This window comes from Prinia subflava, chromosome 7 (assembly GCF_021018805.1).
Source record: "Prinia subflava isolate CZ2003 ecotype Zambia chromosome 7, Cam_Psub_1.2, whole genome shotgun sequence".
NCBI classification, from domain to species: Eukaryota; Metazoa; Chordata; class Aves; order Passeriformes; family Cisticolidae; genus Prinia; species Prinia subflava.
Window position 1 is genome coordinate 11,508,151 of NC_086253.1, and position 18,797 is coordinate 11,526,947.

The 18,797-nt window shown below is 39.1% G+C and overlaps 1 protein-coding gene across 5 annotated transcripts in view; it reads left to right on the forward strand.

Annotated features, from left to right (window-relative positions):
• PPP2R2C (protein phosphatase 2 regulatory subunit Bgamma) overlaps positions 1-18,797 on the forward strand; it is a 194,488-nt gene that overhangs the window by 51,979 nt on the left and 123,712 nt on the right. For 3 of the 5 annotated variants that reach the window (XM_063401589.1, XM_063401590.1, XM_063401588.1), the window contains exon 1: positions 6,180-6,728. The exons of the other annotated variants lie outside the window; for them this stretch is intronic. Coding sequence is in view for 1 of the 3 variants with exons in the window: in XM_063401588.1 (XP_063257658.1) it covers positions 6,659-6,728 (70 nt within the window). In the remaining 2 variants the exon portion in view is untranslated. Of the gene's footprint in view, positions 1-6,179; positions 6,729-18,797 lie in introns of those variants that run through there. 5 annotated transcript variants of the gene reach the window in all.

Below are 18,797 nucleotides of genomic sequence, written 5' to 3' on the forward strand. Positions count from 1 at the left end.
ACAATGTTCACCCCAACAGAGAGGGTGAAAGACATCGACAGAAATCGGCTTCTGTAATTTCAATTACTCAATGATAACTTTTAATTGCTTGCTTTCCAGAATCCCTAGCTGCTGGGAGGCATTAGTTTTACTCTGTGTCTGGAGTGTGTAGGTTGAAAATAAATTACTTCTTCTGGGCAGGTGTTATTTTTAGATTTAACACAGCAAAAGGTAGTGTGTTAAAGAAATTTCCCCCTTTTGAATAATGGAGTGTTTTGCCAATTCTGATAGCAGCCATTAATGTTTTTCAAAATTGTTGGGCTGCATCATAATTTTAAATATTAAATATTGAATGTAACTGAAGACTGTAGCAAAATATGAATTAAATGCTGTAAATGTAAAGATCCTAAATGATTACTTATGAGATATTAAAATAAGACACAATTAATTTTTACTTGAGAGCTATGATTGATATAATTTTTCTTGTATTGCTTTTCATGTTAGCTTTTGGCAGTATCTATTTGCTTTTGTTTAGCTGTCAGAAATAATCAAAAAAAGAACTGCATGGTAGTATATATAATGTATATTGTATTGTCTATTAACCAAATACAAAAAGGACTTCAGAAGGGCTTGTGAAGGAAAACTACACAAACTTAAGGGAGGGAATTTGCTGTCTTATACCTGGCTGAGAGCTCTGAGTCCTCTGCCAAGCTGAGGAGAGCTGGAAGAAGACTAGGGCAATAGTTTTTTATCACATTATAATTCCTTGTTGCTTTGTCCTTTTAAATGAAAGTATTTTGAGCAGAAGTATGACTGTACTATATAATCTTATTTTTGTGGGCATCATGAATAAATAAATGAACAGCAAAACTAATTTGCCAATTAACTGGAGAAGTCAGTAGCAGGGCATTCTACATCTCTGTTCATATGTAAAAGGGAGACAATGTCTGGCTTATAAACATTTTTTGTTGGTAAGTAAATTCAGATGCAATGAGCTATGATTGTCAAGGGTTGGCTAAATATTTTGCTGTGTTTTTTCTGCAGCTGACTAATTGTATGTGTTACCTTATTTCACTTGAAGAAATTTTGCATTGTTTTGCACAGTTTGCTGGTACTAGGTAGGATATGGTTAGAAGCAAATGCTGTCAAAGCTCTTAAAACCCTTCTCTGATGTCACAAACATTAAATTAAGGTAGTATTTTAAGATAGTCTGCTTTTGGTGAAATTTGTGCAGCTTCTAAGGGTTTTTTTTTTTTACTTTCACAGTCTTTAAATCACTTGTTCTTTACAAATAATTAAAGTTCTGTGCCAATTGAAAATTCATTTAATTTAAAGCCACTGTATTTTACTAAATGAAGTACAGAATGCTCTGTATATTAGAAGTTTAGTTGGATGAAGAAAATATTTAAGTATTCCACTACTATTTCTTTCAATTGCAGTTCAAGCTTAATTATTCTAATTCAGATGGAGTGATGAATTCAGTAGTAAAATGGAGACTTGGAGCACCTGATGATGTTCTATTTCAGATACTGAGAGTTTTAATTATTAAAAGGTTGTGCTTTTAGTGTCTGACAAAGCTAAATAGAGACTCTTCAGGAAAATGTGTTTAAGAGAAGAACATAAATGTTGTGCAGGAGCAAAAGAGGATGGCCATGTATTCAACAGGTGTTTATAAACAGGATTACACTGTAACCTTCCAGACAAACTGCCTTCTAATGCCTAATTCCTCCATCTCTTCTGCTGCAGAGCTTCTTGCTGGAAATGTGATGAGCAAACATGATCAACAGTCATTCAGCCAAAGATTTGTTCTCATCTTCTTCAATTCCTTACTGTTCGACTACACTGTTACTAATCCTTACATTCCCAGTTCCATTTGTACCATAAATGGTTTTTGATCCCTTCCTCAGGGTACTGGCTGCCTCTGGCTTCAATTTCTGGCTTTTTTTTTTTTTTTGGTTGGTTGGTTGACTTTTTTGTTTTGTTTTTCCCTTCTACTTTCCTCTTTCTCTGATTCTTCTGCCCAAAACTCTGACAAAGGGAAATGTAGGTTTATTCATCTCTTTAAATATTTTCTTTCCCTGTCCTATGAAATTTTTCTCCTCCTGGCACAGATCCATTTTGTGTTTGTTTTGCACCTTTTAACTCTTCTTTTACTGATACCCACAGTCTGTATTGGCATTTGTGTCATGCCTGCTCTTGCCTTTTACTATCCTCCTTGACCTGCTGGCCGGTTCTCCTCCTTTTATGTCTAAGCTTGTTTTATTCTTGTTATGCGTTATTTTTCAACCCCTTGAAACCAGTTTACTGCTTCTCTCCACAGTCTCTAATGACTTTATGTTGAAGAAAGTTCTAAACCAGGATTCCATCCTCATTACTGACTCACTGTTTACCTAAATATCGCTGCTGATCTGTATGTAGCTCTTTTATTTTGTAGTTTACTTATAAATTCTTTAAGATAGGACACTTTCATTTCTCTGTTTGTACTGTATTCAGCTCAATTAGAGGGTTGTTTTATAAGTAGCATTTTGAACTACTATGAAAGTCCAAATAACTTTACACTTTTGATTAAAGCTTCCTTCCTCACCACCTTCTCCCTGGGTATTTGACCAGATCAAATTATGTAGGTTATAGGTGGGATTGATAATAAGTAGCATTTTAAAATGCCATAGCTAGTTATCTGCAAATGTTGGCTCACAAATTTGCATTGTGCTACAAATTCAGAGCAGAGTTTTGCTAATCTTTCTCATGTGAACTGACCTACTTAAGTCAGTGGAGTGCTAATATTTGCCACACAGTAAGGATTTGGCTCATAATCTTAGGGAAAGCATTTGCATGCACACTGGGAATATTGTCTAGGGTTTTTGTTAAAGGCTTCCTCTTCATTCTGTTCCTCCTTAGGAGATTCTTTTAACTTAAAAATAAGAAGAACAAGGTAAGTGTGATTTGACCCAGATGTGATGCCTAAGGAAGTTGTCCATGAGCCTCTTTAATGGTGAGTGGAGAAAATTATGGATGGGAGTTACAATTTTGACTTCACAAAAAAAAATGTCCACTTTGCTCCTGGGAAAAATGAAAACATTTCTAACTGCTTAAATTACACCTAACAAATTACCAGTGTAGGCTCTAAATGACAGACCATAGCATTTGTAAAGTTTGAACTGATTGAGGACAAATAAAGCACAGATATTGGCGAGTTTACATTGAAGAGCAGGAACAAGAAGGGCAGAATTCTCTCACCTACCTTGGTCACATAAATGTAAAGATATTTACAAAGAAAATTATTCTAGTGGGTTTTTTAATTTTTTTTTTAAAGACTGTCAGTGTGACTTTTTGGAGATTGTACTTATCATTTGCATAATTTATTACCTTTCTTTTCAATAATAAGTTTTCCATATGGTCTTTTTTTCTCAGAAAGGACAAAACACAGGTTCATTTTCTGTGTATTTGCAGAAAGAAGTTGATCCTGCGTAGTTGTTCCAACTCAAATGTGCTGCTTGATTTTTGGGATCAAATGCCCTGCAAGGTGACATTTCTTTCAGTTTTAGAAGTCATCACAGTAATAGCTTCTCAGTGTTACCTTCACAGCGGAATCCACACTCTGTAATACATCAGGAATAAAGGGAAGGCTAAGGAGAATCTCCATTCTGTATTGGATGCACAGGGAAACAACATTAACAAAGAATGAGGAAATAAATGAGGTACTTAACGTCTTCTTTGCCTCAGTTTTTAATAGTAAGGCCAATTGTTCTTGGGTTCCCTGTCCCTTGAGCTGGAAGACAAGGATGGGGAGCAGAATGAAGTTCTCCTAATCCAAGGGGAAATGATCAGTGGCCTGCTACACCACTTGGACACACACAAGTCTGTGGGGCTGGATGGGATCCAGCTGAGGGGACTGAGGGAGAAAGGGCTCACTGAGGCACCTTCCATCATTTACCAGCAGCCCTGGGTAACAGGGAGGAGCGGGCCCCAATTAACTGGAGATTGGAAAACCTGAATCCCATCTATCAAATGGGTTGGCAGGAGGATCCAGGGAACTGGAGGCCTGTCAGCCTGACCTCAGTGCCAAGGAAGGTCACACGGCAGATCATCCTGAGCAACATCACACAGCACACACAGGACAATCAGGGGATCACACCCAGCTGCACGGGTTCGTGAAAGGCAGGTCCTGCTTGACCCAGTTCATCTCATTCTGTGGTGAAGTGACCCTCTTAGTGGATGAGGGAAAGGCTGTGGATGTTGCCTTTAGTAATGAACTAAATGATGAACTTTAGTAAAGCCTTTGACACAGTTTGCCACAACATTCTCCTGGAGCAACTGGCAGCTCTTTGCTTGAATGGGTGTGTTCTTTGCTGGGTAAAAACTGACTGGATGGCTGAGCTCAGGGAGTGGTGGTAAATGGAGTTATAGCTAGCTGGAAGCTGGTCACCACTGGAGTTTTTGATTTGCTGGAGGGCAGGAAGGCTTTACAAAGGGATTTGGACAAACTTTTGTACTGCCAGGCAGTTTGCACAGATGCTGAAGGGAGGTGCCTTCTTGACCCAGACTGATGTAACTGTTTTGTTAAGTAGCTGAGAGTGAACTGGTTGGTGGTTGTACTCTTTGCCAAGGACCCTGGCAGAGTTGGGATTTTGTGTGCAGTGCATCATGCTCATAGACTCTTTTGTCTTTGGAAAAATCCAAGGTGAGATCATAATATGTCAGGGAAGGGCAAAATAAACCAGCTCCATCACGTAGATAAGAACCATGTTGTCCAAACTAAGTATCAGTATTTGCAAGGCCTCCTTCCTATTTTCTGAAGAGGATAGGGCAGATACTGGTGAGCTGCTGGTACCGCCACAGTAGTGACTGATGCTGTCAATGCAGAAACAACATTTCCAATATTGTCACCCCCAAACCTCACATACATGTAAAATGTGGTCTGTACAGGTTCAAGTACTGAATAACTTCTCTTACTTTCCCACTTGCTCAAATGTGAAAATTTTACAGTATTTACCTGTCAGGCTGGAGATGGTTCTGTTTGATTTTACTGTGTTAGTGAGAAGAAGAAGGTGATTCTATTGCTATTCTTCCTTCCCTCCCAGCCTTGCTTCATACTGAAATTAGATGTGTATCCCTGAGCAGGTTTTTACATAGTCCTCTACTTTTTTCAGAGTCACATGCCAGTTCATAGGAATAGCAGGACACTTGAATTTTCCTTCAAGAACTGTATGTCCTAGTTCATTAAAAAAAAAAAAAGAAAAACAAACAAAAAGCAATAAAAATTCATCCAGTGGTAGACAAAATGCTGTAGTAATGCTGGCAACTGAATTGTACTCTCCATGTTCAATTCCAGGGCCTAAAGCACAAGATTCTCTCTCCTCAATTGGTTTTGTGGTTGTGGACTCCCTCATCATGCTGTAGTGGTGGTTTGGTATATAGCCATTTGTTTTCTATTCAAATATTTAGACTTCAGTGGTGCTTACCTTTTCTGAATACATACTTTCTGCAGCAAACAGTTTGTGGTCTCTTGAATAGATACCAAAAGCTAAAGGAAACCGCTTGTCTGTTCAGTTGAAAGAATTTTGCTGTAATATAGAACATTAAGCATTTGGACTAAAGAGCAAGCTTTATTTTATACAGCAAGTGAGTAATTTTCCTCTTTACTTATTTCATATTTATGAGTATACATACTTCAACACTGCTTTTCCAAGATGATGGGATAATGAACTGAAAGAGTAGCAGAAAGAAAACCAATGACCTGCAAACATTCCCTTTGTCCAGCTTTTCTTTCCTGTACAGGGAAACCAGAGAGGTTGTTTTAAAATACTTTGTAATTTTCCATTTATCTACAAAACTGGGCATAAAAAAGATAAATAACAGTTGTTTTATTTTTCGTCCTCTGAACGGTTGCCTCGCCTCTGACGAATCCCTTTGCACAGGCAGATATTTGGCGATTTCGGTAATATTTATAGGGGCTGGCTGACTGTTGCTTTTGCTGCAGATCACACCACGACTGGCACAAAATCGTGGCCGCACGTTCGTGTGCAGCACGCGCCGATGCGAACGCCTTTAATCACCTTGAAGTTTCTTCTCGCTCATCCCCTCCCTCTGTTTCTCCCCGGCAGAGGAGCCGGGATAATTACCTGCAGTGTCATTTTTCACTTTGCTCCATGCAGATGCGGTGCGGTGGGGCCGCGGGCGGGCGGGCGGGCGGGCGGGCGGGGAGGGGCCAGCGCTGCTGCGGCAGAGGCGAGCGGCGGGGCCGGGCCCGCTGCGCTCCGGGCGGCTCCGCTGCGCTCCCGCTCCGGGCGGCGCCGCTGCAGCGCGGCCCTGCCCGCCGCGCAACTGCGCTATTCTTCAACTCCGCGAGAAGTGCCGCTCTTCCCTTCAAGCGCCTCGCTGCCTCTCTGCAGCCGTAATTTCTACGAGCTGTTTCTCTCCTCGGCTTTCTCCCGCTATTCTTCTCCCTCCACCTTTTATTTTTTTGGATTTTTAAAATTTTTTTTTCCTCTCGTTATCCCCCCCCCCATCCCCCTCCCCAATCTGCGCTGCCTCAATAGCTCTCATTATGCTGTGCTCAGTGGCCCGGTGTGTTCCCCGCCTCTGCTAGGCAGTGGCAGCATGGATGGTGCTCTTGTGACGACCTCTGCTGATGCTATCAGTCCACTGCGGATAGGCATGCTGAGTAATCCTGCTGTAAATGGGCGAGGACACGGACACACGGAAAATTAACCACAGCTTTCTGCGAGACCACAACTATGTGACTGAAGGTAACATAAATACTGTCATTTCTTCTCTTCTTGCATTGCGTAGTCTATGCCAGGAATGCACTGTCATGTTTGGAGATGTAGGCTGTGCATTTTTTTCTTTTTTTAAACAGGGGAACATTCAAGGCGTTTTTCTGTGGGATGTAGCAACAGAATCTGTCTGAATTTGCTAAATCCCAAAGACATTCTGTCATGCTACAGCAGTATGTGAAACTACACGGGCTGGAGAAGGTCTTGCATTGTGCTGAGTTTCTGCTAGTGAGGTGTGCAGCACCTGGCATTGAATGCACAGTAGCTGCAATGTAGAGGATTGGAAGCACTTGATCACTAAAAAAAAAAAAAAGGGTTTGAGAGCACCAAAGTAAAAGAAATAAGCTGTAAAGTTAACTGTTTGCTGGTGTAATAAAGGTTATGCATCTCATTTTGGTAATTATATCCTGAGCATTACAGACATTGCTCAGTTGATTGCTCCCTAGAGAACTGTATACATTTAGAAGGCATTTAGAAGGGATATGTAGGCATCATCTTTTGAAATGCTGCTGCCTTCTTGCCATCCCCTGTGTCTGTGCAAGGTACATAAGAAAAGAAAAGGCACCTTCATTTTAAATCATTCAGGGACTTGCAGGTTATTACATAAAAAGGAATTTTCCTGCAGATGACATACATTAAATGCTGAGGGAATTTACCTTGACAGCGTGAAATGGTTCGGTCAGGTACTGGTCTGTGCTTCCTTGCCAGAAAGTTGTTTTAAGAGTAGGCCATTTTAAGATTGATTGAACAGAAGAAATGTGTTTGTGGGTGCTTGACTTTGCAAATACATTTGTATGTGCAGTTTTAACAGCACTTTTCAGCAGCAGAAACAGTAACTCAATGTAGGCTTATATAATATGAACATACTTAACATCAGGGTCAACCAATACTCCTTGAAACACAGTCTCCGGATTCTGTCATCATTTGATCAATGCTCAGTCACTTAATACTCCCATGCTGCATCCTGAAACGTGATCAGCTGATGCTCTCTTGATTATTGATGATTTGAATTGTTTTAGATTGGAGAAATCATTAGGGTGATTCTGTCATACCGGGAGCACAAGGCAGATTTTTCAGAAGAAAAATTAAAAATGCTGTGTACTGTAACTGCTACCAGTAACTGGTGTAATTGCTTGCTAATCTTGCCTCTAGGACATTCTTTGCACTCTGGATCATGTTTTGGTGGATTTTCAAATTTGTTTTGGTTAATGGTTAATGTTTTTTTCACAGTGATGATTGATGTTTTGAATGTGGTCACTTGTTTGAAGAAACTTTGTTTAAATTGGTAAATTCATGCCTTGGATTCTGCAAAATGCACAGTGTAATTGCTGCAGTGTTATTGATACATGGTGAATTTCAGAGGTGCAGCTATGTTAAAAATTGAATTTTCAAGTATCTCTGTTTTGTAATCTGAGGAAAATAATGCCTTGTGGATTTTGCAAATCCATATTCTCCCCTTTTATATGTCATGAGTGTTCTAAAAATTAGATGCAGATTTTCAGTATTTTTTAACACTGCTGAGGCAAGTGTTAAATTTTTCTCATGTTTTATCTTCACTTGATACTTGGATCATAAGGATGTTCTTCTGTCATTGCACATGGAAGGGCTTGTCTGAAATGGGTCAAAATACAATTTGAATATCAGTGCTGACCTGTATTATATTTTCCTGTGATCAGAAGTCATCATGAAATATGTTGACATCTGTTCTTGAAATCTTCAGTAGCAAAGTGTTAGTTTTTCATCTTGGACTGGTGTGATTCTTGTTGGGAATGCAGAGTTTGTCAGGTGTAATAGAATTCTTCACATCTGTTATATCTGACATTGCCACACCTTCTAAAAGATCTTGGAAGTCATGAGGGAATGGATTTATCTGTGAAATTTTTCCAAGGAGACTTTCAGATCAAAGAGGAGCATCACGAATTTTAATTTCTCATTGATACACTTTGTTTAAAATGCATAATGAATACATTAGTGAAGCTGGTGCTTGAAATGTGCTTTGTTTGTTCTTGTGTGGGATTTTGTATTTTTTTGTTTAAAGATTTGCCTTCATGAAGGAACTTTAAGACTTCTCATCTGTAAAGGCCTGTAGTCCTTTCACAGGCCTTGTATTTGGTCCTGTGACGTCTTAAGTGCAGTATGCAGCAACAATAGAAAGGCAATAATGTGTTACCTTGTTATACTTCTTTGGGGTCCATTCCAGGTTTTTCTTTGGCTTTCTTAATCCACCGTTTAAAATGAAGAAATGCTTTATGTTGTGTCCAGTGTATTAGAGAAGTTACCAATTTATTGTTGTCATAAATAACCAAATTTTTAGTTCGTTTTCAGAGTATTGAAGTCTTGGTAAGTGGTGTCCTCTGTCCTTGCTATTCCATGCAGCAGACTAAATTGATTTATAAAAGGAGTTATTTCTAACCCTTGTATGTACTTTCTTCCTCTAACTGTTCACTGAGGAAAGTAAAGCCAGCAATAACTATAAAAATGCGGGTTAACTGCTGTATTGCTTTACTTCTCTTCCTGTTTTAGTTTTTCACTGATTTAAAAAAGCCCAAACAGTCAGATGACATATGAATTCAGGGTATAGGAAAGCTGTGATCCAAATCTGACTTGCTCTGCTCTTGCTAGTGGACTGAATGTGTTCCTAGCAAAACTGCTTGCTTGAGCAAAGTAAAATTTCATCTCTTTGATAGGTCATTATTTTCTAACAATATTATCTGTAACAAATGTGGCTTTACCTTGACTATGGAAAATGAAATTGCCTTTTAAATCTCAACAGTTTTTTAATTTGTTGTTGTACTGTTTCTGGTAATAGGCATTATAGACATACATATGACAACAGTGACAACCTGGCCCTGTGTCTCCTGTTGCATATGCACAACTACAACACGGCATTAAAACAAACAGAACATGAATAATTTTTAAATTTAAAATTGTGTTGTGGTTGCACAGTGGAAAAAGGTGATTTAATTCCAGCTGCAATATACAATAAATTTTTCAACAATCACTTTCAAAAGTAGTTGTTGAAGCAAACTGCTTTAATTGGTGAGTGTGAAGAAAATAGAAAAGATCTGCTAAGACTGGTAAAGAAAGAGAGAAGAAAGATCTGATGCTTAGAAAATGTGAGCTGTGAGGAAAGATTGAACTTCTTTGCAAAGGTGGTGAAACCCTGGGACATGTTGCCTAGGGAGCTTGTGTAATTTTTATCAGTGGAGTTTTTAAAAGCAGGTGACATAGATGTCTGTAAGGAATGCCATGGGGATAGCCGAGCCTCCCGTGGGGCAGAGGAATGGACTCGATGACCTCTGAGATCTGGTCGGGCTTGTGATTCATTGCGGGGCTGTGTTTTATCTTAATTGCCTTTTGCCGCAGCTGTGGGAAGCAGCTGCCCAGGAGGTGTCAGGTCTGGAAAATGTGTTATTCCCACAGCAACTGCAGCAGCTCTGAGGAGAGGGGAGAGGCACGGCGAGAGGAGATGGGTTGGATGGAGAAACATGATCCTGCACTACTGTACAGACAGAGCCTGTTGGGGACAGGGCAAGAAGATCGTGGGTTGGGGGAAGGGGGATAAAAGAGGCTTCTGTGCTTTAGAGGGCAGAGGATGTCCTTCAGTCCCAGAGTTCCCTTGATGTTACCTGTGCTTAAGATTAATGGTAAAAGTGACAGGACTGCTGATACCCTTGGCTGTCTGAGGGCTTTGGGATCAGCCACACAGGATCTGATTCGGAGCAGTGAATTGCCTGGTGTGGTTGCTTATTCCTGCGAGGAACAAAAAGTTGCAGGACTCAGTGGTGCCACTCTCTTACTCAACTGCAAGGTTAATTCAGTTGTTCTGTGTTTTACTGATTTAACAGTTAACAGAAATAACAAACAAAATCCACTATTCTTGGTAAACTGTGTTAAAGGATGTGTTTCACCTCCATGATCCCTAATTTTTTTGAGAAATGCTTCTGTGGTAGATGAAGGCATATTGCAGGTTGCATGCAGACAAGTCTAGCATATGAATTGATCCCTGCCTTTTTATGGAATATCTCTGTTTTGGGAAGGAATAAAAAGTTGTTTATACTTCCAGGTTTCTGGAGAGACACAGGTTCCTCTCTTGGTCTAGGCCTGCAAATACAGGTGGAGCCAGCAGAGCTGCACTGATGCAGCGGGGCAGAAGGTGACCTGCACTATCTGGTCATTTACATGGCCAAATTGTGCCATTTGGTTCCATACAGCTTAACTTCTGTGAAAAACTTAATGGTGTTAATGGTGTATTAATGTCCTCAAATATGATATTTGAAGAATAATGAGAATTAACAGTGCAGTATAAAACATTTTGAATCATAGCCATGTGAAATGTTTGTTACAGAGCACAAAGGAACCCTTTTTTTTTCTTAATAATTTTAAAGAAAAGTCCTCTGCAGATAATGAAAACATATTTTGGGGGCTTTTTTTTTTTTTTCATCTTAGCAAAAGTAGTATCTCTGTTCTTCAGTAATCAAAATTAGAGAAAACTGTAATTTTTCATCTGCCAAAAAGAAATTTATTTATTAGCTTTTCTTTCATAAAACATGAATCTCAAATATAATTTGAAATAGACCCTAATGCCTGAGGTATTAATTGGAAGAATGTAGCAAACAAGTACCACTCTGCTGGCTCAGACTCACCATTGGTCAGTCTAGTTCACTGATTTCTCCTTATTAAGAAAAGCACAAAAGTACTTTTGTTAATAAATTAAGAGTTCCAAAAGTAACTCTTCCTCTCAACCTCCAGCAATTCAGGATTTATATTGTGAATATTGATGATTTTAATCTTTTTACAGAACTCATTTAGAAACAGTTTTAGAATTACCATGGAAATTATTGCTCTTTCTTAGTCTGTCGCTTGTGTTATTTATTTTTCCTTGAATCGAGTGTGAATAGGGGTAAACCTTGTTAAAGCATAACTCTGCCCCTTGTTAAACAGGATATAGTTCTGTCTTTCTGTGCATGGATTTGGTTCTTTTATTCACAGTGATAGTCAGATGAGTGTTGTGGGTAGCCTTGAAGATTTGGATTAATAAGGTTTATTCCATCCAAGTGATGTTGCTGACTTTGTAATCTTTATTCATGCAGCTTAGTTGGGTGCAGGCGTGGAGGCAGAGCTGGAGCACTGCTGTCACGCTGGCTTGCACTGCAGTTTGATCTGTGTGCTCCCCCACTCAAACCTGCAGCTGGGTGTGGGTTCAGCAGCCAGGAAAATCAACACTGGAACTGCTTGAAGCTTGGATCTGCCCAGCACAGATATTTAGGGCAATGTCTGTATGGGTGACACGGGCCAGCAATTCACTCCAACAAGGCCAGAAAAGACAGCATAGATTTAGCCAGAGTGAATTACACTCTCCGCAGTGTTTGTCATGGTGCAGTACCAGCTACACATTCAAGGTACTCCATACATACTACATTTATTAGGTTCATAATAGTGTTGTCTCTATTTTGCTTGCCAAATGTACTTGATGAAGGAATCCTAAATCAGGGTTGGGGTTAGGATGGCTGATCCTAGGCTGGGACTTTGGAGCTTCCTAGTTTGCTGTTCCCAGCATTCCCAAAGAGCAGGAGCATGTTAGTGCTAATTTGTTATTGCTCCTCAAAAGACCTGCCTCTTCAAGGATGAGGTTAATTGTAAGAACTGGTTGCTAGATCAAGGATTTAGGATGATCATCCTAAAGGGCACCTCAAGGCACTCTGAGCTGCAGGACATGTTTCAAAGGCATGCAGTTAACTTGGTTTGGATCTTCATTTAATGTCATGTTCTCCACATGACAGTTAATCACCAGTGTCACACGTACCCTTTAAAGCTTTACCAAGTGTGATTAGGCTGGGCTGCAATCTTGCTGTTTGCAGAGGAATAAATCTCTGATGCTGGATCAGTGGTTTTGGTGGGTTGCCCTTAGGGACTGGTGGTGACCTTGGCTCTCTTTGCATGCATATGTAATCAGCAGATGATCTTGCACTTACTATCTAAATAATAAATGTATTGTGTTGCTGTATAGTGCTAGAGGTCCTGGAGAAGTGAATAAGATGTATTAACAAAAGAACCATCTAGAATATTAGCTAAAGCCGAGCTCCTTCCATGACAGTGACAACAAGGAGCTGAAAAGAACATACTTGCACCAATGTGGAGCTTTTCCAGGTGCCAGCAGACTAGAAGCATTGTAAATAGAAATGTTTATAGTATATTTAACTATATAACTGTTATATGTAATAGACTGACCTACATATAAGCCTTAAAAATAGAAGTTCAGGGCATGAACTGTGAAATGTGTGTGTGAGATAAAATGCAGGCATAGAAATATGATCCATGCAAGCTCGCTGTCTCTGCCAGATTTTTTTTCTAATTGAAATTGACAGTTTAAAAGTATTGAATGATGTAAAACTAAACAACATTGTGCAGGTAGAGTCAGTGTCATTGTTCACCATGGGAGCAGTTTATTTAGTGTATGTATCATTATGAAAACTGTACTTAGCAGTACATTTTTACATGTTCTACATGTAAACCTCTGCCATTTCAGCAATACATCATATATTTAAATGGTGAATTTAGAGACTGGTTGATGTTGCTCTTGCACCAGATTAAAATGTGAAACACTGTACAATAATACTGAATATTTTATAATGAAGAAGAGCTGACTTTATTTTATTACAGCCATAAAAAGGTAATCCATCCTTACTGTTTACGTTGTGTTACTACATCATTACTAGTAGTATCCTTGAAACTTCCCATCCACAGTTTATTTAATCACCATAGCAAGGCTTTGTCTCAAGGACTGTATGCGAAGAGAACTCAAGGTATTTGCTGGCTCATATCAGTGTAATTTCAGGCTAATTTCCCCGTGGCCAGGAAAAGGTAATAATCTCAGAAAATTAGATAAAGTTATTATTGGGAGTTTGGGGATTTTTTAAATAAGAAAGGGTTTTAAATGGACTTCTAGCCATGTTGAGGCACTTCCTGATCAACTATTTCCATAGTTCTTAGGTTAATGCTAAGTTTGCCCCTAGTCATGAATGTGGTCTATTTTACTGGTTCCTGGTGAAAGTTACCCAATTCTTTACCAAGAACAAAAGCCCCACCGTGCAAAGCAGCCTATATATGGTAAGAGAGTTCCTTCTCTCAGGAGTCTTACCTTGCTGAAAAGCTCTTGTTTCTGTTTTTATTATTGCTTTAATGCAAATAAAAGCAGGCTGTATTTTGCCAGTGAAAGACAAATAATAAAAATGTACATTAAGAGATTTGATTCCTAATAAAATCTCAGCGCAACATGCCATGCAGTTCAGTGACTTCTGTGAATTATTAATATGACAGGGTTTGGGATCTGTAGTGTTAAATATAGCAGTGTTTGTCTCTTTCATATCAATGATCCATCTGTTATAAAAAAGAGAAGAAAAGGATGCAAACATCTGTGTTATAATGACATTTATGTGTTTTACTTAGACCACAGAAGAAAGTAAAAGAATAAGAGTTGGTTTATTATTCTCTAGTTCAACTCAAGTCTGATTAGAACTTAATTACTGTTACCATACTTCTTCCTGTTTGCAGTGCTTTTGTTGTTTGTGTGACGCAGGTGTTGCAAACAGTCAGTGACTGTACAAAATAACATCATTTGCCTAAATTCTGAGGTTAATGCTGCCTGTGGTAGTACTGTCTGCATTAAAGACAGCCATAGCATGCTCTACCAGTTTCTCAGCCAGTTTCTAGTAGAAATAAAGATCACCAGAGTTGAATTAAAAGTAAATGATTGTTTATTTCCTTCTCTCAGTTTTTAATGACTCCATATTATTTCTCCTTATTCTAAGATGTTAAATGAACATTTCAAATAGAAACTAAAAATAGTTTTCAAGCAATCAGCTAGTCACCAATTATCAATAATTTATTTCTAAACTTTCATCCAATCAATAAAACATTATGTACTGTTTGAGAGGTTTCAATTTATGATGGAATCTGGCACGAGGTCTTTAATAAGTGTATAGCTGTGAATCAGGATCAGTTATTATTTCATAAATAATTTCTGATAGAATGTCTTTATTTTTACATTGGGCTGTGATAAAAAGAAAATGTCAACTAATAAATTCAATAATAATAATAATAATAATAATAAAAAATTAGAAAACTTCAACAAATAGCACAGTGTACTGGTGAGTGTAGGCCTGAACTGACTGCCAGGGTAGCACATGGGACTCTTTGTCATGCTGCATGTTAATTTGACACCCTGCTTGATTTGCTAGCTTTTATTGCTGCATGCAGATCTGTGATATGGGAATACCCAGTACAAGCTAAAGTCAGATGTGTATTCTGTAGTCTTCTTTTGAATGGAAGATTTAGGTCAAGTATATTCTCTTTAATCAGCACTGAAGCTCAAAGCAGAATTCGTATGTGCAGTCTCTTTGAAGGAGGTAGATGTGAATTATTACATCTTACAGAATTCCCTGGAATGCCTTTCTAAGAGTCAAGTAGAGTCATATGGATGATGGTGATTCTCCTTGCTCAGGTGCAATGTGAATATAATTTTGTGCATGTTGTGTGCATGTGTAAGACAAGTGTATGCTACACTCACAGAAGTTTTGTGGATGACTCCTACTGCATGTTTCTGGTTTGTCTGCATTTCCTAGCTGCTATGCTGAAACATGAATCTAGAAGTCCTGGAATGGCTATGGAGAAGTTTCAGCACTGGGAGACAGTAAGAGCTACTATGTAGGGCACTGTCCTTCAGGTCCCATGTGATTCACAGACTGTTCTGATCTGTGTTTGATAGCACTGGTCAGGGGAGTGAGACTTGTCTATGGCTGGAGCAAAACTGTCCTTACGCCATGGTGTGAGAAGCAGTGCCCTTGAATTTCTGATTTTCCTCTGTGGTGGTGATGAGCTGCAGCTTTCTGGAAAACTGTTTCCTTCAATATAGGTTTTATTTTCCATGGTTAAGTGTGTTCTTACTTGAATAGAGCAGACATTTCTGTGCTTGAGATTGCACTTCAGAAAAAAATAAGGAGACTAGAGCACAGGCCTTCTGTGTTACTATGTAAATGTTACAACATACTACCTGCAAGAATTCACATAACATCCAAGTAAAGGGGTTTTGTTGCCTTAATTTTGAACAGTGGTGCAGAAATTGCTGCTGAATGTGATTTGTACAGAATACAAGCAACCAGCTCTTTGTTGTGTTGATTTTTCCCAGATTTTTTGCTTAAAATTGTTATATTGAAAATATCTTTTTCATATCTTCAAATTAATTTCAAGGTATTTAAAATTTGGGATTTGGTTTGGGATTTGGATGCCATTATTGTCAGCAAACTGCCCAGTTCTCCAGAGGAATCTGTAGCCTGGGATGCCCATCTTTCCTTCCCTGCTGCTGTTGGAGCCACTCCCATTGCACGGGAACCATCAGAGCAGAGGGGAAGAGGCTCTGGTTAGCCCATCAACATTGGCTTCTTCAGAAAATGTCAGCAAGCCTGGCCTGGGGTACATTTGTCTCTTGCTGGCAGGGAGGGAACCACCCCAGCTGCCACTCCTGAGGGCACAGGGGACCGTGGGCAGCGCTGTCTTCTGCTGGTGCAAAGTTCCATCTGTCCCAGAGTCTCATTGCTGCTCCCTGGGACCTGCTCGGTGTGCACCAGTTCGGTCAGTGCGGTGAAGCCTGTGCTGTGCTCCTTCAAAACCACCTTGGTTTGGGCTTTTGCAATGTTTATGCACAGTAGAAGGAAGGAAGGGAGGAAATACAAACTGTAAGTGTATTGGAAAAATGTCTGACAGCTATCCTGGATGTACCTGGGAAATGGTGGTAAATAGTAGTAATGTTAAATATGAAAGAAGAAAGCTTTGATGCTTCTGCACTATAAATAATTACTAACAAAGGCGATTGCCAGTGTGGAGAGTTGTTTGCAGAGGGATTCATTTCTGATTGTTAAGTGTAAGTATATTTAGACAGAAAATTATTTTTGTTCCTGAAAGCCAGGGAGTTGTTGTAAATGGGAAGAATTAGCAATTTGGATTCCACAGAGCAAACACCAGCCTGGTTATTACAGATGAGACTTGATGGATGTAGTTATATTGAGGTTAGCACAGGAAGCTATTCCTGTATTTTACATTTTAATGACTGAACTCAGTCATTTTATTGTGAGCAGTTCAATTTACAGTTTTCTTGAAAAACTACTCAGTTTGGTAGTTTCCTTTTCTGAAATTTTGCAAATATTTCAAAGCCCTTAATGTCCCTCTAGCTAAGTCACCTTTGATCCAAAAATCTTCATTGAGAAATTTGTGCATATAGGCCCAGACATACTCTAACACAATAACAGATTTCAAATAATTGAAGCTGAGGAAGGGAATAAAGGAGCTTATCAATGTCTCCTATTCTTTGCCTTTGGTGGTTTTGCACTGCAGTCCAGATATTTTGTGACTCCAAAATCTGAGATTTTATTGTGTAAGTGAAACCCTGCAGGATTTTGCAAGGGAAGATATATTAGGGAAACTATGCTAATACCTGCAAGTTTAAAATAAATACAAGTAGCTAGATGAGATTTGACTACATGTGACAGCAAGAGATACCTAAACATTTTAACTAGGGTGTGCCATTATAGGTGGAACCTGACACTAGGAGAGCTGCTGCACAGTTCAAGCAAACTTGAGCACATTTTTTTCACATAAAAACACAAACTTCACTAGTTTAAACATCCTAGACGAAGAACTTGTCAAAGTCTTGTGTTTTAGCTGGTAAGTGGTGGTTCTTGTGAGTTCATGTAGAGAGTCTTTGTTTTCTTCCTATTCCTTGTGTTGTGCCCTGCTGAGAAACCTTCTGATGGAGCACAGAAAGATTTTCCTTTTTTCAGTTTTATTTTCAAAAAATTGACAGAGTTCAATAGTAGCACATGGGCTAAAGTAGAGTTGGGGTGAAACACCTGTTCATTGTAATAGTTCTTAAATGCAATAGCCCAACAGTTCCCTTTAACATTTCTACAAATCAGAGTCCCCAGAGCTCCTCTCTTCAGCTGTGGGGCTACCCAGATCATTTCCATGGATTACCATTTCTGTTTTCAAAACTAGCTGCTTTAAAAACAGTCCACTTTTTTGGTTGTGTTTCTGTAAAATAACTGATTACTCATGCCTATATTAGATATTTACAACAATAAATGTGATATAAGGCATGAACTATAGTTGATCTATTTTTAAGATCTTTTAACTCACAGGTAGCTGTCAGACTGGCTATCAGACAGTCTTTTTTCTCCACTCTGATTCTCAGACCCAGTAACATGTCACACTTGAAGAACTGGAAGAAGGCTACGTTGATCAGTTCTTATAGTTCAAAATCTGGGCTGAACCTAAAATAAATCTGTTCCCCTAGATGTCTGACACGTGGTCAAGACTGGAAATTATGTAAGAGAGCATTAATATTTTTGGACTAAATATCTCACAGGAATAATTAACATTTCCCCATGGTTCACACAGCCTTCTACCCAGAACAGATGGGTAACCTTAACTCTTAAACCTAATGGTCTGTCTTGAAGTTCCTTTTCTTGTGCTTCTGGTATGTGTCTTCATCCTGCTAAAGTTCCTTTGATTTCCTTTTGGCCACTTTCCAGAGCTTCGTTTAATTCCTTTTGTGAAATTTCCATGCCAACTTTAATTCCTGCCAGAAGGCAACTGTTCCATCTCTGTTCAAGCAGGACTCTAAAGCTCGAGATTCTCAGAATTTCTCTCTCTGGAGGGAACACTCCCTGCTCAGACTTCAGAGACATCAAGAATATGTAGATCCAAGCACTGCTGGGGAGAGAAATAAGGACACAGAATTCCTTCCTTGACTGCAATTATTCCCTTTCCATTTGCTGCTTGACTTGATTGTAGTGATACTTGCTACTAAATAAGTTCCAGGAATCTTTATTTAAAAACCTCCATAAAAACAATAAAAGAAGTCCAGCCAAAACCACAACTCATTTGGTACTCTTTGTCAAGTTCTTTCTGCTCTCTGTATGTATCTCCATTGAATCTTGTAAGGGCAAGACCTGGAAGTGTCACTTAGTACCATTCTTTTACCGTCAT